Here is a 21250-nt window from a genome sequence, read left to right on the forward strand (position 1 = left end):
AATTTCCAGATTATTCCAAATACGTTTCAGCAGTTATCCTTTCATTTCAATGGCTGCTTTGATTAATAACACATTCAAAGCAATTTTCACTGCGTGTTTAACTGGGCCAATGGCTAACCTATTGTGAAGGCACTTTAGTGGTTAGAAAATCTCTACAAGGAGCAATAGAATGAAAAGGACAAAACTAAAAGCCTGCTTAGCTAGAAAAGCCAAAACCCCATATTGAGTAAAAAATGTAGCTATTTATCAAAGCCAATTTCAAGGAATTTTAATTCTTGGCTCCAAGACCGCATAAATGGAGCATCACACAAGCGCTGCCTCCGCAGTCATGGCACAGCAGCATCAGGGAATGACAGGCCTTCATATTTTTACAGCAGCATTTCACTGCCTTCCAAAACGCAGCGAGGAGAGGGAGTCGGAGCCTTTGCATACCAGGAGACAACCACAGTCATTTCCACTAAGATGCGTGTGTTCAAAATCAGTCTCTCTGCAGAAAAAAACATCCCGACCAACTCCGTCTCCGTTACAGAAGCTTGGGAGGAAGCCAAAACCCACTGCAAGCCGTGCGGCTGTTCCCTCAGAAATGAACACTTTGGCCGTGGATTGCATCATTCTGCTTGCAGCCTCGCTGGCCTCTGCTCCACGTTCTCCTTCTATGGAGCAGGGATGGGGCTGCAGCAGAGAGGGATGCAGGGACCGTGCAGAAGGCCCTGAAGTGCAACCCCCCAAAACGACCTCATCAGCAGCTCCACAACACTCGCTGTCACGTTGGTCTGATTTCCTTAAGTTAGTTAGTTTCCTTAAAACAAAGCCTCTGTCCTCGATACCGACTCAGGAAGGTTATCTGTTGAAAGTAGCAGCGATCAACAGGCTGCAGTGCATCATGTGAACGCTATCACAAGATACAACAGGGCTAATACTTGTGACTGCTTAGATTGCAAAAAGCCCCGCCTTGTAATGATTTTATTTTTAAACTTCTCAAGGATGAGTGTCTGTAAAGGAAGTACCTATATTTTTTTTAAAAAAATGCATCTGCTAAAATTGCTCGCTGTGTTCCGGGTGGTTCAGGCTAGGACAAGGACAGCCTCTGTTTCCAGTCATAAACGCCTTTAAACATGGATTGCTTCAGAATTGCAAATATATGGGCAAGTTTAAATAAAATCCATTTCACGGTACACGGAAAGTGGGATTCTCTGCAGGAATTGTTTTGCTTTCCCCAGTGACAGTCTAGGAACTACTGATGTACAGATCTCATCAGCTGGGACTCATACACACATACATGTGTGTGTATACACAACAGGCACAAGTACATAAACCTCTTTCAAGAGGAAAAAAAGATAACAGGGAGAACAAAGTCAGTCCTTGGACAGCCTTCACAGAATCACAGCATGGCTGAGGCTGACAGGGTTCATCTGGTGCAACCCCAGCCCCGGCAGGGCCCCCCCGAGCAGGGTGCTCAGCCCCATGGCCAGGTGGCTGCTGGAGATGTCCCCGAGGAGCCCCCCAAGCTCTGGGCAGCCCGTGCCTCAGCCTCTCCTCACAGGGAGGTGCTCCAGGCCCCTCAGCACTTCGGGGGTCCTACTTGGGCTCTCCCCATCATGCCTGGGTCTATCTGGTACTGGGGGGCCCAGAACCAGACCCAGCACTCCAGGTACGGCTGAGGATGGGGCAAGGATCGCCCCTCCCGACCTGCTGGTGACACTTTGCCTCATGCAGCCAAGAAACCATTAACCTCAGCAACAAAGGCACATCGCTGTCTTAAGAGATTCAAAAAGAACAGACTCAATTTTTTTATAATTTTAGAGCAAACCAACAAAACTAAACAGAGGCATACGTTATGGTATTTCCAACCCCACCCCCCAAAACACACACGCACGGCCCACTGAAGGCCTTGTTCCCACAGGGGATGTAAGGGGGACTAGTCACTAACATGTGGGTTCGAGAAAGGCTGAGCTGCTTTGTGAGAAAGGCGGCGTTCCAACAGTAGTGGCCCTCTTGTCGTCCCCCTCTCCTCCGTCTTTCCCGGCCTCAGGCGGCTGTGTTGTACTGGAACGACCAAATCTTGAAAAAAGCATCCCTCCGAGGCCCTTCCCAATGCTCGCAGCTCCTGCATTCAGCACGGAGAGAAAAAAACACAAACACAAGCACAAGAGCAGCTAAATCAAACTGCAAATTAAAGTCACTGTAGCACCCATCAATTAGAGCTGAATGATGGAAAACACTATTCATGCTTTTCTAGGGTGGGAACAGCTTATCTGACTTAAGCGTACGCTGCTTACCATGAGACTAATCTAGTGTACAAGCAAAAGCTATAATTTGGAAACTGTAGTTAAGGGAACAAAAATACAAAATAACACTTTTGAACTTTTAAAGGATGTGTGGTAATTCCTCTTTCATAAAAAGTCGAGGACTAAGACAAAAATGTTTTATAACAGCGGTAGTACTTTCTGAACATAAGGATCCCATCGGGACATTTAAGACACTCCTTTCGTTAAGGGTTCTTATGTTGACATGAGCCTTACGGAGATTTAGAAATGCTATATCACCCTTCAGAAGGGCTATTTTGGTTGCTCAGGAAGAAGGGTACAAAAGTTAAGAACAAATCTGTGTTGTTTTCTCCTGACTTTGCTGCCACCTTATGGACAAGACATTAAAGTTACTATGGTAAAAGAGCAAAAAGCAGTGTACTGTGAGAGAACACTGCTTTGGAACATTTTGTATTTTTACTTAAGGACTAAAATGCTTTTATACACTCTATTTATTAGATTGGAAAGATTCCTTGTGCTAGGTCACATTAACCTGCTTCCAAATATCACATAGAGAGCTAAACGAAGTCCTTGAGTCAACAAAAACTGCAAGTGCATGCTCAAATATAAGCTCCAGTGAAAGTGAATTTAATCTGAACTAAATCAGAGCTTATTTTGAGTCAGAAAGCCAGAAGGGGACAGGCTTCCTAACTAAGCAGCCTGAATTTCCCTCAGTAAAATGATGAATTAAATAGAACTGTAATACTTTATATGGAGTGATTTTTCTCCTATTTGTCAATGGCAGAACATGTAGTCACAAAACAAGCTTTAAAACATTTTTCCATGAAGTACAGTGGAAACTATTAAACCCCCAGGATGTTACCTCAATAAGCCAGACAACAATAAGGCGGCAATAGCATAAACTCCCTGACCCACATCCTCTCCCTTCAAGACTTGACTCCAGTGTATTATGTAAACTATCTTTACTTCAAAGTAAATGTTAGTTTGGATTAAAACAAGCAATACACCTACACAGAACAAACACTAAAAATAGCCAGCAATAGCTTGCTGACAGTTGCACCTTAAACACCATACCACAGCGCAGTGAAGCTATACAAGAAGATGCTATATAAAAAAAAGGACATAAAAAGCAATTACCCAATATACTGGCTTTGCCTATGTTTGTTATAGACTCCCCGTAGTGGCGTCGAACCATGACTGGTGAAGTAGTTGGGCTCGGTACAGTTGAAGCACTTTCGCCGTCAGTTACTGAGGTAGGTTCTTTTGTTGGGTTGAGAAAACTTGGCTTCATATGCTCGTAAGGTAGAGGGTTTGCAGTGTTGTACCAGTGGATCTGGACAGGTGAAATGTTGCTGTAGTGTTTCAGAATTAAAGGTTCTAACCTATAGGCCTGCAAGAATAATTCAGAAAATACTGAGAGAAAATGCTTAAGAAAAATTCCCAAACAGAGTCTTCTCCAACCTCAAATCCAAAATATCTGTAACAAGTAAAGCCTAGAAAATGACAAAGTAATGGCATTATACTCTGGTTCAATTATTTTTACCATCTGGGAGATACATTAGCTGCCCAGTTGCTTATACACACACATTTGCATATTTTTCTGCAGCAGCTTTGCTACCCATTCCTCTTACTGACACAAAAACTGCTATTAACAGATGTTTGTCATTATGCTTGGAAAGACTACACTTCACACAAGTTAAACTGATTCTGCACAGTGAAACAGAGTGGAAAACCAACTATGTGAACGTTTTGTTTGATAAATCTTCACTGATCCCTGCACAAACCGTGAACTGGAAGGGCATTTGTATGTCTATTAAAAAGTCACTTTCTATTGATTCTTTGTTTATTTTTCATGTTTACTTAGCTATAGAAAAGGGTTCTGCATTTATTTATCCCAGAACTAAGTAAAGTTACTATTTGCTGACTGTTGCCTGACCAATCATCCTAGGTATCTCGGGAAAATTCTGTTTTTGGAGTTGCTAGAGCTGAAGATGATCAGATGAGCAAAAACCAGCATGTTTGGAGCTGAAAGCTTCAGGTAGAGTTTAAAACCAACAACACCCCCAAATTACTATTCTACAGTAAGCATGAAACTCCCAAATCAGACTTCCATCAAAGAAGTTGCTGAGGCAATACAGATCAGAAGCCCAACATCCTGCCTTTGATAGCAGTGAATACTGTCTGCCTATGGAAGAGCTTAAGGACAGGGCAAAGCTATACCAACACTTCCTTCCCAAGTCCTATCCCACCCTCTAACAATCTGTTTGTTTTCCCAAGGGGTCCTTGAATAACGTCTTTGATTTTCTGCAGTATCTTGTGAACTGCTTGTGTGCGTTTCTTTTAACAGCAGTAGTCTCTTTGGACATATGACATTTAACAGAAATCAGTTAAGTTATATAAAAGTTGGAACTAGAGTGAGAAATTTCATGTCTTTGCAAAAAAAAGTTGAGTGTTCTCACATCTTACCGTTACTAATATGAAAAGAGAAGCAAAGTATATGATATTTAAGGCAATTATTTGTAGAAAATATTCAACAGTTATACAATAATCGTTAAGGCATAGTCCTGTGCTGTAACACACTTGCGTTGATTCACATGCTTTGAAGATCACATATTATCACACAGCTGATGCTTAAAAACACTCAAGGCAAAAGCTTGCAACTGCAATTACAACTCACCACTGGATCTGTTGGATGAAAAATATTTAGTAAGCGGTTACAAATTGTTCTGGGCAGAATATGATCTTGACTACCGCTGTTTCCTGGACGGATGCCACGCAATGCCAAAAACACTGCTAATGGAGATCCCATACAGAAGAAATTCTCAACCTAAGGAGAGATTTCATCTACGTTAATAAGGGAAGTAATGCTTTTTAATGGCTGGATTTGATTTCTCTGTTTCATAACCAAGAGACTCGTACAGTATTAATAACTCAAAACAGGGAAGAGCACTATAACATCCATAGTGTGACATAACAGGTTAAGTTTCCCATTTCCCTTTGCCATCAGAAGAGCATTATTACATGTTGTGGTGCTGCATAGTTCAAAAAACTGAAAAACAAGTTGGATAATTGAACTGAAATGAGTCTACCAACACTGGAAGGGGTAAGGTGAGAAGAATTTGGAAGACACTAAGGAAATGTGATGAGTTTCACAAGACTGAAGTCTGATTTCTCTTTCCAAAGACTACCACAGCCCCTCAGCCTCACCCTCGCCAAGTATGCCAGGACACATTTTGCTGTGTACACCATCAAGGAAGTGGAAATGCAAGCTAAACTGAGGATTAAAGACAACACACAGAATTCTCATGGTAGTCACGCACACATATACGGGCTGGTACATCCTCTTAAAAACATCTGGTGTTCAGTGAACAGAATGGTGCTTGTCAAAAGTGCCACCACATCACGTGTTAGGAACCACCACCTAGGTACAGCACACCGAGCTACCCTGCAGGCTACTCCTGTTGTCCAAAGCTACCGTGACTTTGCTCCAAAAGGACTGCCTTTAGCAAGCTGAGTGAATCTGGACTGCGATCACTAACCCATCTGACACAGGTCACTGAACATGCAGCAGTGGTAACGACTTTTGGTCACTACCAACCTGGGCCGGGATTCAACAGTGACCCAGAGGTGAATGGCTTCGTATCCCATTACCAATCCTCAGACATCGTCTCCTAGAAACATCAAATGTAAAACTCTGTAGTCAAAAGTATTTTCAGAAGTCAAAGATACTTTAACTTTTAGAATATTTTCTTATATGAGAGATTAATTTTACCATTATCAGAACTTCACTGGAACTTTCCCAATAGTGCCAGTTTGCAAGGCACTACAACCAAGCAACTATCGATGCACTGCTGCCGAACTGGTGAGAGAAATGATTTAATTCCTGCTAAGTGCACGTGGAGAATGTCTGGATTCCCACACGCCTTCACTGTATGTCAGCACATGGAGCGAGGGTGTGGAAATAATGGTCTGTTTCATCTATCAGATTCCAGCCCTGAACAAAACATTCTTCCTCCTCTTACTTGGCACTGCTACTCCACCTCTTCCATCCAAAAGAACTCCCAAGTCCCAATTCAATAGAAAAAAAAAAAAATCTAGGTCTTCAGTAAAGCTATTCAATGTCATATGCTGCAAAGCACTGCTCGCTGTCATCTGTGTTATTACTCTAGCCTAGTTCAAAGCAGCTCTTCTTTCTTTTAATTAAACTTTACAAAGAGCCTTACATTCTTGCAGTTTGGACAAAAAGCTTTCTCATCTTTAAATACAATAGGAACAGACATTCACTGTGTAATCCTTTAAACTGAGTAACTAACTTCTAACCCTGGCCATCTGATACGCCTGTATACCACATTGGGAGTACACAATTATGGTCTTTCTGCTTCAGGAAGAAATCAGAAAGTGACCGCCACCTTAACGCTTGCTTGGAGATAGTTTAAAGATGTTTTAATGAGTTCACCTTAGGCAAGTACAGACCAGGTGAGAATCTCAAAAGGTAAATATTTGCAATGGTTACAAGGTACATGGCTTTTATTCCATTGTTTCTACTGGTAAACAGAAGATTAACAGCACCCACAGACAGATGACATTTTCTTGGACCACAGTGTTCTTTCCTACGTATTTTCTTACATGTGCAAGCCTTTCAACGTGATCTTCCAGCTCTCTCATTTCCTCTGGAAATGTTTACAAAGACAAAAGTACCAAACGGAGGGTACTTTAAGGGGTGGCGACGGATCAATACCAAAGCAGCACACACTAAAAATCGACAGTGAGTCTTCCAAAAATAAAGTCCTTTAAATTGCAGCCATTAGACTCTTAGCACTGCTGCAAAGTGGCTGAAGAGAAGACTAGGATCTGATGAAACCTGCTGGGAACAGAGGACTAAAATCTTCCCAGAAAGCATCTATTAATTTTGATGTTTCTCCATGAAGCAGGAGCGAGGCACTTCACATATACTTCACTGTAAATGTTTAAGAGCAGAGAAGCAATTTTTAAGAACATGACCTTTCGGGATAGCACTTTTCTGCCGGTTATGATTCATAAGCAGAAGTCATAATTAATTAATTTTTACGTTAAGCAGAAGCTGAGCCAAATAGTCATCCATTCAACTTAAGACTGACGTTTTTTCAGAATGAAGAGAAAAATAAAATAGCTGAATGAGACAACAGAAGTAAGACAGCGCAGCTCCTTTGTGCATAAATGAGTGTGGGGGATAGATGAACATGTTCAGTGGTGAAGTTAAAACAGAAGAGACAGAAGGCAATTACAGTTTACATTTATGTTCTGCCTTTTAGCCTGGAGGATCCCAAATTTCCTCCCACAGAGAGGAAATACAGACCTCTCCAGCAGCCTCTACCCATTCCTTTGCCCAGAAACGTTCTGCAGTTTTAACACAAAGAACAGAGAGTATCCATCAGTATTACATGGGGAATTTAACTGGACAGTTGCATGTGGAACTACTCTGGCACATTTTTGTATTCAGTTTAAAGTCTTCCTCCTCTCCGATAAGGTTGCCCAGCAGCATCCTATTAAACACTCATAGTTCTTGTACATGTGGTAGAACATTAGTATCTTACATAAATTTGTTGTTTTTGCCAATATTGATATCACTGTTAAATTAAGCTGTATAGAAACCAAAGGGTGAAGTACAAGCTGGAGCTTCTCCTGGAAGAGCTTCTGTAACCATAGGTGAATTAGAAGTGCTAAGGAATCATGAAGCACTTTGGGCCAGCACCTTACCAAGTCCAGACTTAAATTAATTTCCATTCCCCAGTACTAGGGAGCAACTGAGGCACATCCTGCTCTCCCCTTCTATATTGTGATTGAATATCACCTCACAACACTGTTATTTTCATGAACCACGGAGTCATAAAGAGGTATGTATCACATCATTCCCCACATTTTCATTTTCTGGCTAATCTTTTTCATTACAACTGTATGTACCCATTTGGTTGTGCAATACAGCCTAAGGAGATCAGGGACCACAGAGTCCAGCTGCCCGCATTGCACAGACCAAAGTAATCTGTGGATCAAGCATTTGCACCGAATAGTAGTAACTCATGACCACCTAGAGCTCCGGCCTGGCATGAAAGAGCCAAGGTGCTTACTAGTCAGTACCTCCAAAGCAGTTCTTTCTCTTTCAACAAGCTAGTCACCCTCAGATAGCTGGACTGGCTTGCTCATGAGCAATAATTTTTCAATGTCATCCTGCAGAAAACCTCCCTTGGCAGAGGTCTCTTGCCATCAGATTCCCAGAAAGCCTCCTTCTTCCCCTGGAGGTCTCCTCACCTCCCCTTGAGGTCTGTCTCCAGCGCAGTACTCAAGCAGTGGGAGTCACCAGAGTAAAACACTACTTTACATTAGGAGCACTAGCATAAAGAAGTCAAACGTCTTTCTTTTAATCAGGGTAAGAAGAAGGATGCACAGTGTTGGAAAAACACCTAGCAGCAATTTGGTTTGATACAGTCCCCTCCTTCCACCTTTCTTTTCCCCTCCCTTGCTGCTCCCTCTAAAAAGCATCTGTTCAAAGAAATCTTCAGTTTAAGCAGAGCTGAGTGAAGAGTCATCTTTGCACAGAGCTAAAGGAGTATCAGTCTGGCTCCAGCTTCTTTGGTGGCAGAGATAATGGCACAACATGTGTTTTTAAGCCGTGATAAAAAATGAGAAGGCTATGACAAATTGAATTATGGTTAGTTTCCTCTTTTTCATGGCTCAGGATTGACCTTGGCTTCTGGAAGTGCTTCTGAACTCAGAAGGAAAGAAAAATGGCAAGTTAAGAGCAATGATCTATTTTCTTCCCATCTATCATGTCACATTTTTATCATTTAATATTTTAGGATATAGTAGAGCAAATATAAAGTGTTGCGTATGCCACGAAGAAGCTAGAAAATGTCTTTTTCCAGTAACATAAATCCTAGCAATTTACAGAGCCGATTAGGAAGCAATCTATTAGGAAGCAACTCATGAGAGTGAAAGTAACTTGTCCAAACTGTCAGACCAGAGTAATTTGGAAGGAAAATCCACTGCTGGAGGAAATTCAATCAGATTTCCTCAGAGGTGTGACATGTTAGAAGGAGTCCCCAAAGAAAATGGATTAGTTGACAAAATAGAAGTGAAAATTTTTAAGATACGTGATTGATGTAGTTTGCCAAATGGCTTTTACCTTCCCACGTGGTTGTGCGTGTGTGTAATGTAACAATCTATACGTTGGCTTATGTATTTACATATAAACATATATATTTGAAATAAAATGTAATATATGAATATAGTAACATGTTTACACACATCCATAAACATTCAAACTCTTCTACCAACATTATGTCTATGGACATGGAAAAAAAAAAAGGTAGAATAACTCAAGTGCACTTTTACTGCAAGCAAAACATTTAGTAAAGACCTAGACATACATACCTTAAATTTTAAGACAGGTGTTTTCGATATGGTGGATGCTTTTAAGCCTTGTAACCTCTCCTCTATCTCTCTCAACCTAGAAAATAAGGAGATCTTTCTGAGATACAAAAAATAAAATAAAAAATAGCATTAACTTCTCTGATCCAAGCAGGCACTCCTGGAGGGTCCAAGAGTTTTGTTTGTTAGGAAGGGTGACTGCTGATTTTTTTTTCCTTTGAGGCAGTCCAGTTGATTAAGATCAATGCTTGTGAAATCCCGTTTCTCTGACAACAGGAGGAATCGATCAAGACATGACAGTTTCCTTGTTCATCACCCCAAGAACTTGGCTATCTGTCTTCCTCAAGAGCAGGTGTCTCACATCCTGCTTCCTTGATGGTTTTGCACCCAAATCAGCTGGTTTTTATTTGTTTGCTTCCTTTAACCAGAGCCACGGGAAACTCCATGGCCCAAGCATTATGGAGCTCTATACTGTGGTGGAGTATCTGGAGGACAGCATCCCACATTTTCAACTATCATGAAAAAAGGTCATTTACTTGTTCTTCTAGTCAGCATAAATTCAATAATAATAATAATAATAATAATAAAGAGCAGCTACAATATAAAATGCCTCCTATATAGGTAGAGCATTACGCCCTCTTCAGTGGAGGAAAAAAACAACCTCTTCAAGTTCTCCTAAAGCATTTTACAAACAAAAATGTTAAGTTTAACCTCTGTCATCCTGATGAGGGAGAATACAAGTCTGGAGCTAAAGCTTTCTGAAAAGTGGTACTCTCAAAAATGTTAGTATGCTTTAATGAACGTGTTTTAAAAAAGGTATGTGGAATGTTCGACTATTGTGAACTCCTTTTGAAGGGTTCCAATGAATAAATTCATGTTATTCTACAACGTAGAATATTTATACATGCTGTCACATACCCTACTCAGTTATAAGTATTTCCAGAAATCCACTACGTACTTGACAACCTTACAACACTAGAAATTCAGAAGAAAGCAAATATAAAACTGGCATCCTGTAGCATTTAAGACTGCATGACACTAAGGTGGTTCATGAACAGGAGAGCCACTCTATCTATTGCAGAAGTGCCTGTCTGAAATGGTACTTGAATTACCACGGATGAAACCTGAAACACTTCAGTGAACGCCTAAGGAGCTGGAGTGTAAGTGTGAAAATGGTAATTTTTCACTACTTACATGCCAGTAATATGCCTGAAAGCTTGCTTTACCCCTAGGCAAGATTATTTGGTCTCTTACTTCCCTTCTCTCAGAAAGGTTGCACTTTATCCAGCCTTGCAGCTGTTAAGAGATGTTCTGTACCAATCTCTAATTACACACATACTGATTTCAAGCACTGCAAGAGATCTGATGCTGTATTAATGCTTCCCAAGTGCCACCAGTACTAAGATAGGTTTCTAGAAGGCACAAAAAGAACCATGACCATGATTTATCCTCGCCTTCCCACTGAAAGACTGAAGTTCAAGCTCCTATTATTGGATTTTTTATTTGCAAGGGCCTCATAGCACCTTGAAATTGAGGTTAGAATGGGGAAGGGACCTACAACGTCCCCTAATACTGAGAATCCTTACCAATGCTTGTAAGGCACCAAAACCAAGATCCAATCTGCCACAATGGGCAGTGCTGCTTTGCGTGCAGAACTGCATTAACATTTCCAAATGGCAGCAGGCAGAAATTGGTAAATGATCCGCAGCAGAGCAGTAATCCCATAAGCCCAATCACAGCAATCACAGCATCTGTAATCCAGCTGGTGCAGCTCAATTTCCAAGCTAATCCTTGGAGAAAACTTCTCATTTTCTCCAGAAACGTAGAAATTTCACTACTCAGATTCTCAGTATTTCAGCTCACTGTCCACCTGCGAGCTACTTTGCTGTGTTTCTCAAGTCTCTTGAGGGCTAACAGCCTGACCTTCTCCTTTCCCTCCTGGCTAGGAGCAGCTCCCAGTGCCTGCAGGCAGTAAGCAGCAGCTACTTGTTTGGTTTTGGTACAGCCCTTAGGATATGGGTTCAGAGCTCTTATTAGCAGTACCAGCTACCTCTGACTGCTTAGTCCTGTGTTTAGCTCTTACCACTGCCATTTAGTATCACCAGAGGAACAGCAGCCACAAAAGATAACAGCCACGTTGGGTTCTGGAAACACCCAAAGGACATCATCTAGGGATGTGGTTTTTTTCCTTTCATAATGAGAAGTGGATGCATTACCGTTGTTTGGTTATGTAAAGTTCTTCAAGTAAACGTTGCTCCTCGTAACTCATCCAACTCTCCTCGAGCTCCTCCTCCTCCTTCTGCAGCAACTGCTCGTAAAGCCTGACGGGGTTCCAGCCAGTCATAATGTCATAGGTGATGACACAGCCCAGCGAGTGGGACACGATTGAGACTTTCCCTCCTTTCTCCTCAAATTCTGGATTCCGAGAGCAGAAAAGCGTGTAGAGTCGGTTCAGTTCCTGCTGCAGCCCCTTGACAAGCTGTTTTAAGACAGTAGAGGGAGAAAGTTTAACAAGATCATCTTATCACTCCTGTTTGTGCATACTCACGCACTACAGAGACCAGCTTCTTGAACATGCAGACTGAATAAGCACGATGGTCTATTTGCATAGGTTCAGGAGCTGAACAAAGCCTTAGGGTCGCTTCAACTCTTTTGCTGTTCTAGAAACAGACCTCAAAATGCCCACCTGCAGAACAGATGGATTTGAGGGGCACTGGGTTTCTGATGGCAGCAACATGACTGTCACTGACTCCAGTTGTTCACCTCTTCCCTCCAGGTCCACCAGGAACCAGCAGTTTTTAGTAACCCTAAAACTGCTGCACTGCACAGCCTGAGGCATGATATTGAAATAAACCCTCAAACAAATAACAGCCGTGCTTGAATTACTCAGCAACATCCTCACGAGATAAGCGATAGGTCTCTGTTTTCACTAGTAGCCCATTTGCTTGTTTCTCCCCCCATTTCTCCTTCTCAGCACTAAGTTTCTCCTCTGTTAGAGGTTCAGCTCCGTTTCTAACTACGGAGGCTGGAAGGAGCCTGGGCCACATGATCTGGAACCAGTTTGCATCTCTGCGACAAGCCCTGCACGTAAATGTTCCCTTCTCTATTCATCAAAACGAAATATCAGCATTCCTACCTCACTGCAAGGGACTGGGAAGATAAATCCACTAAAACTGATATGCTCAGACACTAAAGCGACAGCCTAAATGGGTTCTGAGAAAATATCCCAACCTGCTTTTTGGATCTTTGTAAAGCATTCTTCATCTCATTCAGCCTTTCATTATTCTGCCCACTGTCTATCTACAAGTAGGCTTTTTATCCTACTTCTACTCCTACCATACTACACCCAATGTATTTTTTCCAGAGAAATCAGAATGAAATAATGCTGATAAAGAACAAAAAGCCTCACCTCAAGCAAAAGGAAGATAGGGGAAGAGAAAGAGTATAAATGAGACAGGTAAAGCTAGAATTTGAACATTTGATCTAAACAATGCTAAAAAACAGAGTGGATGCTTACTGGTTAAAGGTTTCTGGGAGATATTGGAGGAAAAATAGGAATGCAACATAGTTCTCAGACATCATAAGCTAATCTTATGATCATCTTATGATACTACCAAAATAAATACGTATTGGCCCTAAGTTAATTGAATCTCCTAGAGGTTTATCTGCTTCCAATCCTGTACTCGTGTACATAAAAATAAATGTTAAGATTCACAGAAATAATTTTTAAAGAGAAATGAAAAAGCCAGAAGATTTAGAAATGTGACAAAACAAAAAAGGCAGCTTTACTTGTGCTATTCAGCATGGTGACTGAGCGATGCTTCCCGACTGTGGCACAGAGGAGGACAAACAAGAAATTGCAAATCATTTCCTTGTTAGCAACAGGAAATTAGAGCTATAGAACATGTAATTTGAGCATGATTTTTCAAGTGCCTGAATCATTACTGAATATAAATATGAATGGCACTAGGACTGTCAGTGTCTGATACACTCTTTACTGAGATAGAAACCACACAAGCCCTATCCCTCACAGCACTGTGAAACGATTAACAAAGCCTTGCGACAGCTCAGAGAGGAAAATATCAACATTCCCATTTTCGAGTCTTTTCACTGCGATGCGTTTGGCACTATGCAGACTTTGGGTGCAGCTTTCACACATGAACAACCAGGCAGAGGTTTTTTAGCAAGAGCTGAAAATAGAAATCAGGACTTGCTTTGGCTGGCTGGCATTTTCTCCGGGTAAAAAAAGGTTTTGATTACAATCCAGAACAAAATAACAGATCTGTTGAAACCAAAGCGGTTCAGGATTGTTGCCAGGAGCTCAGAGATAAGAGGGAATGCTGCTCTCTGGTGTCTGTGTGCCTGGCTGTTGTGGTACCCTCCGAGGGAGCTCACACACATTGTCCTGCCATTGGGGACCTCAGCAGGGAGCACGGGACCCCCAGACATGCAGTAGGTGCTCTGGCTGGAGCATGGGCTCCTGGGTTCAGAGCAGGCAGTGTAGAAATGCCAAGCAGGCTGGTGCTGGACTCATCGTGGCTTCCAGGTACTCTGTGAGTACAGAAGGGAGAGAAGCAATGCCGTCTCATCTTAAAAATCCTTAACAAGCTAAACCTGAAAATCCCAAGCAATACATGCCAACATGCAACATTTTTTTTTTCTCTGATGGGAAGTTAGAAATAACAGCTCAGCTACTCTCCTGTGTTGCTTGTTGCATTAAAGCTCTTGTCCCCAGTGTGCTGCCCAACTTAACTCAATAGTCCTGTGTTCTCTCTCCTTTACCATAGTCTTATTTCGGAGGAACAGCAGACACCTTCCAGGAAGGATCTTCTGTCAGCCTGCCCACAGCCCATCAGCACAGAGAGCATAAGTAACCTTCTGGCATCATGGCATTTCCTTATGAAGCTTTTGTTCTCTTGCCATTTTGGGGCGTAATGCAAACAGCAAATTCCTGGAAAGTCATGGTCAGGCACGATATCTAACCTTGTTTTTGACCGTCCTGCTCCTTAAAAACATGCCATGACTGAGGAGATAGGCAAAAACATGGACAGCAATGAAACTGAATTTCCAAGCAGCAGTATAATTAAGTTTGCAAACCAGAGCAAAATATATTTAATTCAGACTAGATCATCTGACAGATATTGTTTGTAAACTCCAAATCACTGTTTTGGTGATCTACAACTTTGTTTGTAGATCTGCTGTAGTAAAGTCTCTGGGTCTTGAAGCACTATGAATGGTTAATTTTTCTGCTATGACAAAAACAACTCTGATCAGACAACTGATCCTTTCGATATACAGTAAGGAAAAAAAACAACAGAAGGAAAAGAAAAAGAAGATTCATTTTAAGTCCCAGCTACAAAATTATTTAGTTAAGCAGTCTATAAAGTTAAGGTATTATTTAATCCTGATCTGCTTTCTTAGTCTTAAAAAGCACACAATACCCTGACCTGTAAAACAAAAGCTTGTTTTGAAAAGGGTTTTAGCCTGGCAAGTATAATGTGAAGTGCTTTCAGATCTGTTTTGTAGTTACAGCCTGAACATATCCTAACCCACCATTATAAATACCTTCTATAAATATCAATTGTCCTTATCAAAATCAACATTTCATTGAAATTAAACGCAAACAGAGCCATCTATCAAATTTTCTCTCCTAAATTGGATTGTAAAGCTGGCTTCCCCCCCCCTATCTACAGCTTGTCGTGTTTTTTTCCTCCCTTTAAATGGTTTATGGGAATCTGTTTAATGAAAAAAAGAAAAAAAGAAAGAAAAAAAAAATCAGGTCCCCTTTCACCACCACCTGAGTGGATGCTGCAGGTTGTAAGCAGAGGGTGCATCGCCCAGAGCCTGGTCTCCTGCTGGCAGAACTTCTCCTGCTCACACCTCGGCTATACCCGATGGCTTCCCAACAAGGAAGCCCTTTGCCCTCTGCTTTCCCCTGTGTTTCTGCCAAGCCTAATCCTCGCTGCCTGCTGCTCCATGGATCCATTACGTGCTTAGGAAACACCTGCTGTTTCTGCCTGAAAACAGGAAAGTAGGAATCATCCAGGAAAAAAAAAAAAAAAAAAAAAAGGTGAGTAGTGGAATGCAGCATGAACCGACCCCTCTCTGTTTCCATCTCCCCTCTCCCCTCCTCATTTCCACCTTATTTTGGTGATCAGTGAGACTGAGCATTGACAAAGAGCCATTTCTGCAGCCCTTGCAGTACTGCTGTTCTTTGCCAGCCTCCCCCAGAAGGGCTTTTAGCACAGCTTTCCCCACAAAAAGGCTCGAGTTTCCTCGAGTTTTTGCCCAACCCGTATCACCATCTCCTAAAGGCTTCTTGCACAGACTAAACAAGCTCAAATATCTCACACAAAAAGGATAAATGTGGCAGCAGTCAAGTGAGTCAATTTTTTTTCCACGCAGCTGCTCCCACAAGCCCTGCTTGCTGCTCTGACTGCTAATCTGCTGGCTGCTAAGCTCTGTGTTACCCTCAGCTCTTCCAGGAGGGACCAGGGAAATGCAGCAGGCTTACGTGGCTGCTATGAGCAGATCAAACCACTGTAACAACGGGAACACTGCTTATTTCCTCAAGAACAGCCACATCAAATCCCTTCATCCCAGCTGAACCTTCTTACCACAACGTTAGTCTACCACCAGCCTGAGGACACTGCAATATTTGAAAGAAAGGTACAGAAAATCTTCCAATCGTTCCTATTTTCCTTTCCAGAAAAGTCCTTTCCCTTTGTTCTGATTTCTGGGGAAGGAAAACCTGAGCACATTTTGCAGATTGATGGTTTCAGTGCAGAAGATTGCTGCAGGATTAAAATGCTAGGAACCTTGCAAATGCACCACTGCAAATGCTCACGTATAACCAGAGAACATAAAACACAGATAAAAACGGACTTTACAACACCTAGAGCCTTTGATAGAGTCAAATTTCAAAGGCAGATTTTATAGCCAGTCATAATCAGGCAAATTAAGCAACCCACAATCCTCAGACCTGGTAGAGCGCCCTTATGTGCCATTATATTTTCAGACCTGCAAAAATAAAGCCACTTGAGACACAGCCTGTGACACAGTCTGACACAGCAGTATCCAAATCATGGATGCATTTCTAAGATGTTTTATTTATCCCAAAGGGCAAGAGGGAGACCTGATTTCCAATGGTTAAAGATTTCAGTAACACATGGAGAAAAACAGCACAGGACCGAGCAGATGCCACATGCTGCTACTGCTCTGCAAGGCTCTTTTGGGAAACTATTTCATTTTTGCTTCATGAAAAGCAGATTGATTATTAGCTGCCTGGAGCTCCCTTTATCAGCTGAACTTGTGCCAGCATATCTTCCGTGTCGGAAACTTAAGCTGACAGGATCAAGTTGCTGAGAAGTCACCAGCTTATATTCTGACAAACTGAGGTTAAGTGCTCTATGCCCTCTGCAAACTTAATTAAAAGCCGAGCAAAGAAGGGTTTCTCTGCATATGTGTTGAGAGCCAGAGTGACAGTCATGCAATTTGAGGGGAAGACAAAGCTGAGGCTGACAATCCAGGCCTGATGGGTCACTGGGCCTGCTCTGATCTGGCCATAAATCCCCTCTGCTTTTCTGCTTTCCAATTACATGCCTGTCTGGCACATCACTCCCAACACATAAACCAAACCAAACCCAAACAACTCATCCCAACCCTTCAGGAGTCCGGGTGGCAAGGACATGTGCTTGTGAACACAAGATGGGAGCCTTGGCCAGACGAGACACACCACTGTCATCCTGGCAGAGGAAGGAGATGTGGCAAGACTGACCATATGGGCACAAGGATCATGTCTCTAATTGTCGTTTGGATGCCTGGGCTGCTGAAGCATGAAGGGCAGTAAGTAAACGTGTAGGCAGTGAGATACGCAGAGCTGCTGGCTGTCTCAGCTGAAGGCCCTCTGTGAAGGGCATTAAGAGCGCCCTGTGCTGAGCTGGAAAAAAACAAGCCTCTAAATCCTCATCACCAGCATCCAAAACAGCTGTTCATTCCTCTTCTGATGGAAAAAAGCCTTGTGAGACACAAGTGTAGATAAGCACGCCGATTTCTTGCAAAGCAGAAGGAAGTCAGCTATGTGTGTGGCAGACAAAGGCCTGGACCACCCTGAGGAGGCCCAGGCAGCAAGAAGCACATCACCTCCCTGCATATCCCAGTGGGCAGATTGCTGGGGTAAAAGTGGGCTTTTCAGTGCATTCCAAATGTACCAGGGTAGAAAACGACACTTTCATTCAATATTCAGGAAATGATTTTTTTTTTTTCCAGAGAATAAAGACTACAAACCCTCTGCTGGCACCCTGACCACAGAAGTGACCCAGACATTGTGCTGCTCTTACTCAAATCCTCAATGGCCTGCTCGTGGCTGAAAACAGAACATAGCACTCTCATCTCAACCTCTCTGATCTGTCAAAGCCAACAAAAAAAAAAATGTTCTTCTCTTGGGCTCTATCGATTGTCCTCTTCTGGCATTGCTCTCAGCTCTGAGCACCCCCTTGTGAAACTTTCAGAGTGCCTTTCTGTCCTCTCCACGGGATCCTCACCGATGGATGTCTTCTCACACGAACAGCTTGAAGCCCAAGGGAAAAAAAAAAAAAAACACACAAAAAAACCAACAAACAACAATAACAGATAACTACATATTAAAAGGGAGTGCAGGAAACCTGACCTTTGCACCACTCCAGCTTGAACAGCATGAATGTTTTTGTAGGCTTCGTGGGAAAAGAATCTGAAGCAGATCTGAGAGCTGTGAGCACGGTGAGCAGCTCCCTCCAAACGGCAAGAGAACTTCAGGAAGAGAGTGCAAAATTGTAAGAAATTCAGCAAACAAGCAATAAGAAAGCATGTGGGCCAACGGAAGGTGGAAGAAGGTCTTCAAAAGCCAATGAAAATCTGCAGCTCAAGGATAGATTGTAAAGGAGCACGAAAACAAAAGCAAGGAGGATTTGCTTTGCATGAAGCAGAGCACGCCAGAACGCAACGCAGAGGTGGGGAGGCTGCTCTGACCCTCCAGCATACAGGAGTTGTCACGCTGCCTGACGGCATCACGGATGGATGCCAGAAGAGTGTCACAACAACAGATGAGAGGCCAGAAGGAGACTTAACTGTGTGAAAAGACAGGAACGGCTTCGTGTCTTAGCGACGTTACGGATAAAGGATCCACAGATCTGCCCAGACCCCAGCCTCTTTCCCACTACCCCTCTTTTTGTTGAAAAGCTGAGCCCAACCCATTTCTAGCCAAGTCTCAGCAGTCAAGGCTAAGTTTAGGTTCTGGCAGATCCAGTAACCTACCACTTTATGAAGCTGACAAGTGAATTAATCAAGCTGTGAAAGTGCTGGCAAGCAGCTCCCTATTAGGTTCAAGGAAATAAACAAAACCAGCGTTGAAATAGTCCCAGTTAAAAATCTCCTGCTTCACATCCCTCTCCTTTTGAAACACACACAAAAAAAACTTTTTATTGCTGAAAGTAGTGAACCAGAGAAGAACATTTTGATTGCAAAACCTCTTATCAAAGCGGGATGAAATCTCTAGTAAAAATTAATTCTAGTTCCAACTTTGAAGAGCACAGTCATTAATCCCCTTTTTTCATGTGTGTGTAAGAGCAAAGTGACAAACCACTTCAAGGTGGACAGTGCAGCCTGCCGAAGGGAGCAGAGCTATGTTGGCTGCATGTCACTGCATCCCCTGGCCTCCTAAAGTCTGTAACACTCCCCCACGTCCCTGACCCTTCATTTCCTCTTGCCAGCTGGTGAGAAACATCCAATACCCACTGCATTCATTCCCCCGCATGTCGGCTGTGGCGGAAGCAATCCATAAACATCTACTGATCTTCTGAGGCTATTGCAATATTGGAACTAGCATTTTAAAGGTCTTTCAGTGACGGATGCAGATGATATGAAGCCCGTATTGCAGGCACTTTCTGCCAAGACGTATCAATAATTCACAGCATTACAATTAGCCTGGAAGTAAGCACAGCGGAGGTCAGTAAAATAAGCACTTAACAATATAATGAAGGTGACAACACAAAATTCGCTATGCATCAATTAGGCTTTTTAAACCCTGTCAGAACCATTTATTATTAAAGAAACACAGAACTACAGCAGCACGGATGTGACACAGTCACCCACTGGACACGCTAACAGCCCATATTACGTTACCAGAAATAGCAGCAGCAAGGGCAGAATCAGTGTGAAATGACTGTTCATTTCGAAATAGGCACGTGGGCATCAAAATATCAGCTTAGTTTCGCTTGTTATTACGTCTGCAATGTTTAAACAGGGACTCTGCTTTCCTCGTCACGGAGCACCACACAGATGAGGAGCTGCAGTTCATTTGCAGCCTCACACGAATGCCACAACCGAATGGGAGGGCTGCAAACATCCCCCGGACTGATCTCTGAGACCAGGCTGCCTGAGACATTCACTGAATTATTGATACCTGTCTAGAGTCACATTACATGTCAAAAATCCAGAAGGTCCTTCTGACATTTCCCTACCACGCTGCAGAAGAAACAATACCTGCAATCAGAGAGGGGGTTATCCACCAGGTTCCCGTAATGCCTCACTGAACAATCCAGCTGCATCCGAAGCAGCTGTCTGCTGTCTCATATGAAAGCTGATATGACAAGGTTTTTCCTTTTTTTTTTTTCCTTCAGTGGCTGCCCACTCGAATATCCCTTAGCAAGAGGTTTAAAGAGCGGTCAAAAGCTTTAAAGCAGTGGCTACATTACTTCCAGATGTGGGGAGAAATCCTTTGAATTAGAAATAAAATTAGTATCAAAGTATAGTTAAGTGTTGTCAGGTGGATAACAGATTTTGTTCTTCTCTAGGGTGAGCTCACTCCATTGTTCAATTCATTTCAAGGGGCACAGCAAAGTTTAATTAGCTCCTTTTGAGAAGCTTCTAAGATGTTTGGATGGAAAGCTTTAGGAGCACCAGCAGTATCCAACTCAGGTTGGTGTTATGAAGTGGCGTGCAGGAACACTAATTCTGAGCAACATGGGACTACGAGAATACTTGAAGACAAAGCTTGCTTCTGAGCTGGAATGAATACTCTGAACAGACTGACCACTGAATATGGTGGGGAGATGGACATCACAACGCTGGTTTTCCACAGGAACACTCAGCTTGATGATACTGCCCTTAATCTGTGCAAAGTCAGGTCACAGGAAATAAAATGGGATAAGGAGGAGTAACTAAAAAAAAAAATACAAGTTTCATTTCTGTAGCTAAAGGCAAAATAAAAGGTGAAAGGATGTACAACTATTTAATGACTAGGAGTTTACACAACTCCTGGCTAAGTGAGCAGAGATGTGATCAAGAGGTCACATCCCTGACAACCCAGTGGTAGAGCATGAACTCTGTAGCTGAGAGAAGAAGAAAACCCGAATCCAAATATTTTGGCTACAACAACAGATTCATTTCAGAAACCTGTTGTTCCAAGTTTCAACATTACACCTGTAAATAGTGCTTTTTGGACAAATGCTTGCAATTCACAGTGTACAACTTTGCTTTGAGAAAGCTGTAAGATTTACTGATGCAGGCTGAATATGGCAAGGTAATGATCAACCGGGGTGTAT

The 21250-nt window shown here is 42.5% G+C and overlaps 1 protein-coding gene across 4 annotated transcripts in view; it reads right to left on the reverse strand.

Moving 5' to 3' along the window:
* The window catches only part of DDHD1 (DDHD domain containing 1), a 65434-nt gene that overhangs the window by 1563 nt on the left and 42621 nt on the right, over positions 1–21250 (reverse strand). For all 4 annotated transcript variants that reach the window (XM_068682308.1, XM_068682307.1, XM_068682306.1 and 1 more), the window contains 5 exons: positions 11888–12150; positions 9675–9750; positions 4945–5094; positions 3405–3657; positions 1931–2107 (listed from right to left, as the gene is read on the reverse strand). In XM_068682308.1, the coding sequence (XP_068538409.1) occupies positions 1931–2107; positions 3405–3657; positions 4945–5094; positions 9675–9750; positions 11888–12150 (919 nt within the window). The remainder of the gene's footprint in view (positions 1–1930; positions 2108–3404; positions 3658–4944; positions 5095–9674; positions 9751–11887; positions 12151–21250) is intronic.

Source organism: Anas acuta, chromosome 5, assembly GCF_963932015.1.
Source record: "Anas acuta chromosome 5, bAnaAcu1.1, whole genome shotgun sequence".
NCBI classification, from domain to species: domain Eukaryota; kingdom Metazoa; phylum Chordata; class Aves; order Anseriformes; family Anatidae; genus Anas; species Anas acuta.